The 12,902-nt window shown below is 35.1% G+C and overlaps 1 protein-coding gene across 3 annotated transcripts in view; it reads right to left on the bottom strand.

The window, feature by feature from the left end:
• GPHN (gephyrin) overlaps nt 1-12,902 on the bottom strand; it is a 547,726-nt gene that overhangs the window by 191,577 nt on the left and 343,247 nt on the right. For all 3 annotated transcript variants that reach the window (XM_052647154.1, XM_052647155.1, XM_052647156.1), the window contains one exon: nt 7,542-7,676. In XM_052647154.1, the coding sequence (XP_052503114.1) occupies nt 7,542-7,676 (135 nt within the window). The remainder of the gene's footprint in view (nt 1-7,541; nt 7,677-12,902) is intronic.

Genomic DNA, 12,902 nt, shown 5'->3' with positions numbered 1-12,902 from the left:
TCCATCAACTAAGTCATAGCTTAAAAGAGGACTCTCTGTGTACCTATAAGTAAAAAGGAGATTCTAGGGAAACATTAGTTGCTGTACAAATATAGAAGTAGTTTCACGTTGGAAATGAGTAAAGCTAGCTGGAGATGTATTTTCTGGTTGTTATCTTCAAAAGACGTTGTGAAGTCTCCTATCATTTTGAGTCAGGGAGAAGAAACTCTGTTCCCTTTCCTAGAATTAATCTGGATCAGTCAGGGTGAGTCACTTATATTAAGCATGGTACTGGTGGTCACTGACATAAAGGATAAGATCTCTGGAATGAGAATACCATTGCAACTTGGTCTAAACAAAAGAGACCCAGGATGCTTTGTAAGAAACATTAAGCACTCCAGTCATTTGATTATACCAGTGGTTCTTTAAGTCTGTTCCACAGACCTGTGAGGGTCCCTGAGATTCTTTCAGGGTTCCACAAGGTCAAATGATTTTAATAATACCAGTACATTATTTGCCTCTAACACTATGTTGACATTTGAAATGATGGTACAAAAGCAATGGTGGTTTGGTACTACAGTAGAAATCTAGGCAGTGGATACAAATAGTGTGAATAGTTATTGTATTTTTCACCCCTGTGTCCTAACAGTTTCATTAACATTGCCCTCTCAATGAAACAGTAAATACTAACTCAATTTAGTTAAAATTTGTCTGTTGAGTGTGACAAACAGGAAGAATGAAATAAAACACTTCTGCTGTATAACAAAGAATGACAGGTGTCTCAAGATAAAGAACTTAGGCAATAGTTTGAGTTGCAAGCTGAACTAGCCAGGGTGCACAGAACACTATTTTTGCTTGAAAGAATGTCTCACAAACTATGACTATTCAGACTTAGATGTTTGATAGACGTTTTCTTGAAAATGAATGAAACGAGACAGTCAATTTCGGGAAAACAAACAGGGTTTGTTGGCTTTTTTTGGCCAAAGAAAAAACTCTATGTTTTAAGCAAAAATTAAAATTATGGAAAATGGATATCACCATGAGCTTCCAATGCTTCCAAAGAGTTTTTAATGAGTTGGTGGTTATATTAATGAAAATGAATTTTGATAGAGTAAACACTTGGAAGAACTTATATTTTCCATGTGATAAAAAAATACTTTACAAAAACATACCTGGATATAAGATCCATTAAACATTCAGGACCAACCAATGAATTTTTTTTTTCCCCAGATGAACAACTTTTTATTGAGCTATAGCTGACTTACAATGTTGCATTAGTTTCAGGTGTATAGCAAAGTGATTCATTTATACATATATCTCTCTACATCCTTTTTCAGATCCTTTTCATTATAAGTTATTATAAGATATTGAATACAGTTACCTATGCTATATAGTAGGTCTCTGTTTATCTATTTCATATATGGCAGTATGTCCAAAAGATTTTAATATATTGGAGTATGAAATGCCCCTTGACAGGGCTAAATTCTACATTTTAACTAACTTTCAATATATTATCAACTGAACAATTTTGTTGTAGTATCAAAGAATATCCACAATTATATGAAAACGCTATTGAGATATTCCTTTATTTTCTAACCACATAACTGTGTGAGGCTGGATTTGTTTCCTTCAACCAAAACAATATATTCCAACAGACTGAGTACAGAAGCAGATGTGAGAATCCATCTGTAGTCTACTAAACCAGACATTGAAATGAATAGGAAAAAAAATGTAAAACAATGTCATCCTTTCTAGTAGATTTTTTAAAATTTTGGAAAACATTGTTTTTACCCTTAGCAATATTATTTAAATTAACATAGAAAGGTCTTATTCTCAATTTAAAGTAAATAAATAACATTTAAAAAATTTCTAAGTTTTAATTATCAGTGCAAAAAATATCACCAGCTGTGACTCACATAAATAAGCCTTTGAGGTACTCAATAATTCCTAAGCATGTGAAGGGGTCCTGAGACTATTAAGTTTGAGAACTGATGGATCTGACCAACAAAGTTGAGAATATTATTGTTCAGCAACCCTCATCTCCATGAGATAGTTAACCAAAACTTATATTTTTATGTCCAGAGATGCATTTTATTACACTAATTAGTGTAACTATTAATTATACTAATAACTAATCACACTAATTACATTAATAACTATTAACTCAAAATGTTTTCCAACCTTTTTGGTGTTTGCTGACTCCACATGTAGAACCCATACACTTCTACAATGTCATTAACAGCTGAACAGTTGTTGATGTGCCAATGCTGATATGACTTCAGACAAAAGCAAAGAAACCTGATGGTCAGTGTAGTTTTACTAATTTTCTTTAGGCTCTCAGAAACAGTAGAAAATAATTTGCAGGCCTCAGTCAGTGTCCTGATTCAGGCTAGAATTATAGAACTCCTTGAGTCTCCAAAGACTTGGGAAACAACGAACTAGCCATATTACACAATCATCTTGGCGTTCTCAAAGGAAAGTGGTGATAATATAGACTAGTTGGTAAAAACTAATATCACTAGGAAAAAAAACCCAAGAGAAAATACTACCTTGATACTAGATCAAATAATGCCATTTTTATATGTAAAGGGAATCTACTCCCTTTCAGATATACACATTAAAAATTGTGAGTTAAGAAAATATTCTTTATCCAGAGTAATCTAAATTCCTTTGCTCAAAGGACAATAACAGAAGCCTAGAGAGGTTGTAATTCTGCATTTTGTTTGAATATAACATTAGACATTATTATTAAAGGAACACATACTTCATAAGGATACTTTAATATATATTTAAAAATTATTTTATAAACTTTAATTAGATAGGAAAATTAATTTATATTTTGTATCTAAGAAGAGAAAAAATAACATGCTGATTAGTCTGCGCACAAAGTTCTATTCTAAACTCTGAAGTACAAGGGAGTATGTGCAGAGATTACCTTTATTAATCTATTTATTTTAGTCAAACTTCAGATGCTTAGGGATTAAAAGGAAAATTGAACTGGTCTTTGTAAAAAATTCTCTGTTTTTGATGACATTGATAGGGAGTGGTGAATTGATTGAAAGCCTGGATTTTTTTTTTCCTTTTCAGTTCTGGTCATTATTCTCTATGTCAAGCCTCTTGATTCTAAAAGAGATGCTGCTGCTTTTCATAACTGAAAAGCAGAACTTCTTACATTTGTGAATCATATTCACTTTAAAACAGAATTTGTTATAGAGGTATTCTTTTAGCAAACCATTTTTTGGGAAACGATTACCATTTTAGAATTTGAGTCCTCTAGAGACTGCCCATTCATAGAACCTATATACTATTTGACTTTTTTGCTTAGGCACTGTTTTACTTAGGGCAATGTAAGACTAAAATCTCAAGTTTGTTGTTAAAATACATTTCACAGAGTCCTCAAGCTAAAGGAGTGAAAATCACTTGTCATTTCAGTCAGATTTCATGAAAAGAAAATATCTGATATTAAGGAGAAATGAATTTCCCCATATATGGAAATATATTATGTCATCCCAGCAAACAAATTTTTGCTGGCGACAATGCCATTCTATATGGAACTTTAGAAGAGATAGTACCCTGTCTTTATGAGATTGTGACGAGTGTACTGAAAAGGAAATCCAGACTTGGTTTGCTTGATAGATCATGTTTTCACTATAGGTGGAGAATCTTAAGGGATTAAAGCACAATCTGGAATAAAATATTGCAGTGAGTAAATAAAATGTGAATTCAAAATAATTTGTAATACCAACATTATAGCTGTTGACCTAACATGAATAGATGCATACATACAAATGGACAGGAAATTTCCAGCTAAAATGCTGCCCCATGATAAAACGTTACAGAGGAAAAGGTTAGAACTGTTAGTTTTTAATCATAATTTGGTTATTTAACTCTTCCGTATTTTCACAAAGACTAGGATAAGTGTTTCTGATGGTTATTCCCAGAGTATTCTGTACTTCTGCTGTTAAATCATAAAATTTATTGGACTTTATTATAATTTATAGTTGCCTGCTTTATCTGTCTGTAAAGCCAAGAACAGTGTTATCTGCCTACCACTCCTTTCCCAGCACCAGGCAAAGACTTATTTAATAGTTAATAACCCTGTTGGGCAGGCAAGGATTACCAGTTTTATTACAGACAAAAAGCTCAGAGAAGTTGAACAACTTGCTTAATGCAGTGTAGTTATTAGGTAGAGAAGCCAGTAGTTGAAACCAGGACTTCTAATATCAAGTCAAGTGCTCTTTCTAGTGTTGGTCTTTCATGACTGTATTGTATTTCCAATGTAAGGAAAACGTATTTGCACATTTTTTTCTGCACATGACAGATTGCATGCTTAATCTGAAACATGGGAGGGAGATTTTTATGGGGTCTGGCTAACAGTATTATCTACTAAATTATAAACATTCCATCCAAGATGTAGTAACAATAATGATGTCAGACTCAACTTGTGTTCTGATTTTGTACAAGATAATATTCCTGGGATGTCTCATATCTTAGACTGAAAACATTCAAAACCAAAATGTATTAACAATTTTCCTTTGCCTTTTCATTCCTTAGTATATTTAACAACATCATTTACCCAAAATTTAAATTAGAACCCTGACCTTCATTTTTATTTCTTCTCTGTCTTACATTTTTATGCTATAAAATTAATTTATCTAGAATATATTTATGTGCTAAAACCTATGGCCTTGAATTTTACTTAGTATGCAAAGGGGAAAAAAATCACTATTTAAAATAAAGAAGAACTGATCTGAAGTTGGATTTTAAAGTCACTGAATTAGGTTATTCGTGTACTAATGAAGTTTTACAGAGAGTTTTTGATTAGTGAGTACTACCATTAAAGTGGTCATTATTGCTGAACATAATTCCCAAAACCTCCAACTGGCAAAAAAAGCTGTTGTTTTCACCATTTGTCATGTCCCTGGTGAAATGCTACTCCTAAGAGCTGCCTTCTCTGATCATCCAATCTGAGATTTCCCTCCTTTTACTTTCTACTACACTTTTTCACTTCTTAGCATGAATTTCAATGTATCATTATTAAGTTATTATAAAAGTATATTTATTATAATTTGAAAGGTTATTTTTATGTTATTTTAAATGTTTTATTTTTTATTTAATATAATTTTTAAAGGTTATTTTAGATAAATTTATTTTAAAAATACCTATTTGTTTCAGCATACCTTTGACTAAACTGTAAACTCTATGGGGGAAGAGATTACATCTATCACTGATATAAAAGTACATGTTAAAGCTGCTGCTACTACTAAGTTGCTTCAGTCGTGTCCGACTCTGTGTGACCCCCTAGACGGCAGCCCACCAGGCTCCCCCATCCCTGAGATTCTCCAGGCAAGAACACTGGAGTGGGTTGCCATTTCCTTCTCCAATGCATGAAAGTGAAACGTGAAACTGAAGTCACTCAGTCATGTCCAACTCTTAGTGACCCCATGGGCTGCAGCCCACCAGCCTCCTCTGTCCATGGGATTTTCCAGGCAAGAGTACTGGAGTGGGGTGCCATCGCCTTCTCTGTTAAAGCATCTAGTATACATTAATTAAGCAGTCTTATAATTTGAGATTTTCAATAGGAAGAATAATTTGATTGTCTTCACTTCTTTTTAAAAAGTATTCAAATTAGTTTTTCTATTATATTACTACTCTGATTCAACCTTAAAAGTTCAATTTTAAAATTAAATAACACCAAAGCAATAATTTTATCTTTGAGGTTACATTTTGGTGTTGGTAAAATTATTTAAAAGAAACAGAATTATATTCCTAGGCAAAAATACAGAAGAAAAATTTCTGAAAAAAAAAAAAAGATTCTGAAATAACTGTTTTACTTGAATTAATTGTCAATTTGAAGAGCTAAGTGTTATCTATGGAAAAATATCAAGACAAGCCACTTGTTATCCTAAGGTTTTGAAATAAGCAAAATAATAAATGTGGATTTTGGAGCAATTTTTAAAACTGTGTTTAATAACTGCATTTATTAACTGTAATTAATATTCTCCTGGTAAATAAAATGTAACTCCGAAGTTTTAAAAAGGTCCAAGAACTTAGATAAAACTTAGTTTTCAATATTTATGTACACAGTACAACACTAAGAAAAATATACTGTCTTAGATAATTCCACATTCCAATCATTAAGGTCTTAATATTTGATGAATGAGTAGTCTTTTATAGTGGACTTAACATTTAGCTTTACTTGTTTCCCAGACTTCATAAATGAGTAAACTTATACAGCTGGAATTTAGTGAAGTCAAACAATAAATCATTCTGTTTTAAAAATTTGTAAGATACGGACGATATTTTTCTACCGAATTTATGTCTTGATAACTCCATGTTTTCCTTCAGTTAAAGATTCAGCTGGGTGGCATTCAATGTATAAACATATAACAAACATTTTATATCTAGAATGCTTTTATAGTTTTTCTTCATGAAGATTTAAGACCTCGATTTTTTTAAACTATACAATTAATTATCAGTGACTTTTGACACAAGTCTAAAAATGATATTCAACAGTTCACACTCTGAAGACTGCTAAAAAGGATGTAGCATGGAATGTAAAAGCACTACACATTTCAAGAACTGACTGAGATCACTTCCAGTTAAATTCAACAATAACATTCATAAAACTCATAGAAAAGCTGGAATTGAGGAAGGTAGTTAGATAAATCCTTAAATCTGATGAGTGAAAAAGTCATAGTTTGAAAAATTACCTACAGATTTCTGAAATAAATTTACTGTATAGCCTGATAGCTAAAATCATATCCTATTAAATAAGAAGGAATGTTACTGTTTGCTTCTGATGCCAATAGTACATCCATCCTATGGAAACTTGAAGCTACAAATGACTAACTTTACAGGGAAGAGATAGTCTAAGGAAAAGTATCATAGTCATAATTAGGTTTGCTACTCAGTTTATCACACACATGAAAATGTCAGGCAGCAAATAAATATCTAATCCTCTCCCTGGCTCACTGCTTCAGTACTTGGGAAAAATTATAAAAAATAAATACTAAGATACTTCCTCCCTCCCCCAAAGGTTGGCATTAAAACTTTCTATCAATTTAGATTTGTTTCCAAATATTAGGCAGCAACATTCCAAGTTGAATATGTTTGAAAAAATTTGGAATGATACTAGAGCAAGGAGTTACCCCTGCCTGGACCAGTTGAAAAAAAAAATCCTTTTGGTGACGCCATTTTACTTTGTTAATCTTGCTGTTTATTGGCCAGAAACATATTCACCCTCTGCATAAATAAAAAACTGTGTATCTATACAAGTAAGTATGCTAAAAAATAAGAAGTCTACAACAAAGAAACAGGAGTTACAGAAAATGATACCTATAGCTGTGAGGTAGTAGGCATTTTGAATGAAATTTCTATTCTATTGTTGGCCTAATACAACAATTTGTGAAACATTAGGTGATATCTATGTTATAGCCCATTAATTTTTCATTGTAATATCTTGCATGCAATCCAACCTTGACAAGCAGAGGGAAATACTGGTTAGTTTTCCCAGATGTACATAGCAGAGCAGGTGTAAGGTGCCAAGGAACTATACTTACTTTTGGTGTCGGGCAGGAAGCTGTAGAAAGGCGAGATGTAGCCTGAGCACGGGGAGATTCCGAAGGAGTAGTACTGAGGGAGGCTGTGTCTCGTGGGAGCACCTGAACGCCACGAGAAATGATGGAGTCTGGAATCTGAACAAGAGGAACAAGTATGGTTTAATACGGTGAAAATACCAATCACATGCAAAATCAATACCCACACCAAACATTCTTTTTTTTTTTTTTGCGGGGGCGGGGTGGCAGGGACGGGTGGCACATATAGTCAACATATAGTCAAAGCTGTGGTTTTTCTAGTAGTCATGTATGGATGTGAGAGTTGAATCATAAAGAAGGCTGAGTGCTGAAGAATTGAGGCTTTCAAATTGTGGTGGTGGGGAAGACTCCTGACAGTCCCTTGGACTTCAAAGAGATCAAACCAGTCAATCCTAAAGGAAATAAACCCCAAATATTCATTGGAAGGACTGATGCTGAAGATGACGCTCTAATACTTTGGCCACCTGATGGGAAGAGCTGACTCACTGGAAGAGACCCTGATGCTGGGAAAGACTGAAAGCCAGAGAAAGGGGTGGCAGAGGATGAGATGGTTGAATGGCATCACTGATTCAATGGACATGAATCTGAGCAAATTCCGGGAGATGGTGAAGGACAGGGAAGCCTGGCATGCTGCAGTCCACGGAGATGCAAAGAGTCAGACACTGAATCACTGAACACCCTTTGCCGTTCAGCTCTCAGATATTTGGTCTAACTTATTAAGTATGATTGCATCCAAAAATTTGGGATAAGGTAGAAATCTTCAGATTCAATATATTTTCCTTGGCCAAATAATATTTCAAATAATATTTCATCAAAGCTTTTTTATGAGGCAGTATAGAACTGTAGAGAGGAGTAAAGTGTTTGGCATTCATATACTAGCTCTGTCATTTAACACCTATTTAATTCCTAGATACTTTCCATTTCCCTTTCAGATTCATTCTCCACCCTTCTTCACTCTCTCTGGACCAAGCTAAACTGTAGAGATAGAATCAACAAGCTATTTTGTGCTCTCTGATTTCTAGCTGGGTCAGGTAAGAAGTACTATCAGGAAACTGAAGAGTTGGGGGAGAATAAGGTCTGATATTTATTCCCTTGGCTTCCTCTCCAGCAGGTCACTGTAGGCTGGCTAAGATCACAGGCCCTGTTAGATGACCTGTGCTTATAGCTCTTTTCTGGATTCCAATTACCTGCTCTCTTTTTTGCCCCATTAGGTCCAGGAGTATTAATGATACCAATTACTACTAGTTCCAGGGTGCTGAATCATATTTTGTTGCTTTCTCTAAAATCTTCCCATGCTTTTATAAATATCATAGTCCTTTACTAAACTCTTCACAATTATCCATTTAGGTACACTGTGACTTCTGCTGGGATACTGATGGATATAATTTTTAAACTGTCATTTCCTTTATCTAAAAAATGTGGATCCTGCTGCTGCTGCTAAGTCACTTCAGTCGTGTCCAACTCTGTGCGGCCTCATAGATGGCAGCCCATCAGGCTCCCCCGTCCCTGGGATTCTCCAGGCAAGAACACTGGAGTGGGTTGCCACCTCCTTCTCCAATGCATGAAAGTGAAAAGTGAAAAGTGAAAGTGAAGTTGCTCAGTTGTGTCCGACTCTTAGCAAACTCATGGACTGCAGCCTACCAGACTCCTCCATCCATGGGATTTTCCAGGCAAGAGTACTGGAGTGGGGTGCTATTGCCTTCTCCAAAAAATGTGGATAAATGATAGCATTTACCTCACCAGATTACTACTGAGGGCTAAATAAGATAATGCATATAAATTATCTAGTGCTTACAAGTAGTTTAGTTAGTTAGTTAGGTCGCTTGGTCAGTTGTGTCCATCTCTTTGCAACCCCATGGACTGTAGCCCACCAGGCTCCTTTGTCCATGGGATTCTCCAGGCAAGAATACTGGAGTGGGTTGCCATTTCCTTCTCCAGGGGATCTTCCTGACCCAGGGATCAAACCCAGGTCTCCCGCATTGCAGGCAGACGCTTTAACCTCTGAGCCACCAGGGAAGCCCCTACAAGGAGTTAATACCTAACAAATATTAGCTATTGTTATTATTATGTTATACACTAACTGATATAAGTGAACATCACTACTGTAAAAACATACAAATGTAGGACAAATACTGTGGATTATTTGTCCTTAAAATTATTAATATTTATGTTGATTATAAAATTTGTTATTTAGGGCTATGTATAATTTAATTCTTATTTTGGGCGAGTACTAGTAAGTATAGGTCTTTTAATCTCAAAATGACAAGCTGACCACTTCCAAATTTTATGCACAAGAGGGGAAATGTGTATGATGAAAGAATAAGCAATTAACATTCAATCAAAATATTACTTAGGATGTATAAAGAAGAAAACAGCAGCCAGAATTTGTGACTAGAAAGGCGCTCTTTATCTTTACACATCTCTTTCTCACAAAGGAAATACTACGTCCACAGGTGCTCTTTCATTTAGTTTCCGTACCTACATCATCAATACCAAAGGTACTGCCACAATTTCTGGGCTTAATTTTTGTGATTTATGAACAATATCTGAATAACTATGATGAAAAGCAGTGGGAATTCTAAGAAAAATGGCTCCATTTGCTAGTACACTTAAATACTGAATTGCAATAAATATTTTAAGAAACAGAGGTAGAAGCTCTTCTCTAATTTAGAAGAGCTATGTATTGCCACTTACATCTAATAAAAAGGCCAAGTATTGGGAAGAAAAAGGTCAAATGCCCCTACTGTATTTCACATAGTTCCATGTTTCTTTCCTTCATGGAAATTACCCACACTTATACTACATTTATATGCGTGCTAGTTTGATCAATGTCTCTCTCTCATACCGGAATGCACTGTCATGATGATGGAACTAAGTTTTTGCTACTACTGTATGTCCAGTGCCTAATGAAGCATCTGCACAAAGTAGTATACATGTGTGATTTCCAGACTTACACACACACACACACACACACACACAGTTTTCACCTGCACCCCTTCAATAAACAAAAGAGTAGGAAATTTGAGGGAGACGGTAAGATTAAACTGTGAGGTACAGGGACTTCCCTGGTGGTACAGTGGATAAGAAACTGCCTGCCAATGTAGGGGATACACGTTTGATAACAAGGGGCTAATGCTTGGTCCAGGAAGATTCCACATGCCACAAAGCAAGTGAGCCTGTGCACCGCAATTATTGAGCCTGTACTCTAGAACCCAGGAGCCACAGCTACGGAGCCCACGTGCTACAACTACTGAAGCCTGCACGCCCTAGAGCCTTTGCCCTACAACAAGAGAAGACACCATGATAAGCCCACACCCCACAACTATAGCCTAGCCTCCACTCATGTCAATTAGAGAACACCCACACAGCAATGAAGATCTAGCACACCCCAAAATATAAATAAATAAATGAATAAAAATTAAAAATATTGTCATGTATATACTTTTGGGTTACTAGTTTGGAAGTATACAATAAAATATTGGAAATATGAGTTGAGTCATGAAAAAGTTAGACTGGACATATACTTTGGGAATTATCACTGAAGGTGGCAGTTTCAGTCATGCAAATATTTCAGGTCATCCAAGGAAAATATGTAAAAGACCAAAGGCTGATGGTATGAAAGTATTTCAGTTTGGAAGATAAATTATTTGGTCTTCCTATCTTTAAGAAATTGTTAGAGACAAAAGAGGAAAATCAAGACAGCGTAAACCATAAGGGAAGAGAAAAGAGAAGAAACTGTTAGGAGATGTTACAAAATATCAATTATTGGAGAGAACAGGAGTAAGATGAGAGCTGAAAAGATGTCCTTGGATTTAGCAATTATATAAGATGTACAATTATATAAGATACTACAAGTAAACAAGAAAAAGTAGAAATGAAGAAGCAAGTGGGGATGATAAAGCAGTGAAATTTGTGGGGAGAGAAAAAGACATTCACTAATATTCTTTTCTTTGGTGCTTGGAATAAAGGTCTGTTTGACAAGAAAAGGGGGAAATACAAGTGGGAAAGATCTCTCTAGGAGAGTCATAAACATCTGGAATAAATGCACTGATGAATGAGCATGGAGGATAACTAAGGCATTGGCCAAGGAATTCTCAATGATCATTGTGAATTCTTACAATAATAAATAAATAAAATCAATAATGGAAGCCAATTATTCTGTTGCAGAGTGTTCGTAATTTTTCCTTTTTAGAGACATTATCAATGACTCTTGTTCATGTATCATAATTCCCATATGCATTAATTCTAGGATATATACAGTCAGAAACAGAATTGCTGGTTGATGGCTGTGAATATCGTCTTTTAGAAATTCCCAAATTGGTTAAGCCAATTTAAAAGTCTATCAAAAGAAAACAGTAACAATTTGTCTTACTTCACAACTTAGCTCTACCTAGTATTGTCAGTAATAATTTTTTCAGATGTGATGGACAGTAAAAATATCTTAAAGTGGCTTTCTTCTTCCCTCATTGTTAATAAGAGTAAACCCTTTTTCATATGTTTACCAGCCCATTTAGATGTTCTCTTTTATAAAGTTCCTATTCAAGTCTTTCGCCCAATTTTCCCCTTGTTGAGTCATTCTTTTTATTTAATTATTAAGTTTCTGTATCTCTTCTGGATAGCAAGTCTTTTATCAGTTTTATATGATATAAATATCCATTCCTACTATGCAGCTTGCCTTCCAATTTCATCATGTATTCTGATGAACAGAATATTTTAATTTTTATTAAATTTTATTGATAGTTACATAGTTAGCTATTCAGTTCAGGTCAGTTCAGTCGCACAGTCGTGTCCGACTCTTTGCAACCCCATGAACTGCAGCACGCCAGGCCTCCCTGTCCATCACCAACTCCTGGAGTTCACCCAAATCCACGTCCATCGAGTCGGTGATGCCATCCAGCCATCTCATCCTCTGTCGCCCCCTTCTCGTCCTGCCCCCAATCCCTCCCAGCATCAGAGTCTTTTCCAATGAGTCAGCTCTTCGCATGAGATAGTCAAAGTAGTGGAGTTTCAGCTTTAGCATCATTCCTTCCAAAGAACACCCAGGACTGATCTCCTTTAGAATGGACTGGTTGTTATTTTTCAATTTGTTAATGTGGTGTATTACATTGATTGATTTGTGGATATTGAGGAATCTTTGCATCCCTGGGATAAGGCCCATTTGGTCATGCTGTATGATCTTTTTAACATGTTGTTGGATTCTGATTGCTAGAATTTTGTTAAGGATTTTTGCATCTATGTTCATCAGTGATATTGGCCTGTAGTTTTCTTTTTTGTGGCATCTTTGTCTGGTTTTGGTATTAGGGTGATGGTGGCCTCATAGAATGA

The sequence above is a fragment of the Budorcas taxicolor genome, chromosome 10 (assembly GCF_023091745.1).
Source record: "Budorcas taxicolor isolate Tak-1 chromosome 10, Takin1.1, whole genome shotgun sequence".
NCBI classification, from domain to species: domain Eukaryota; kingdom Metazoa; phylum Chordata; class Mammalia; order Artiodactyla; family Bovidae; genus Budorcas; species Budorcas taxicolor.
The sequence above is the reverse complement of the archived record's forward strand: the minus strand, read 5'-3'. Positions and strand labels throughout refer to the sequence as shown.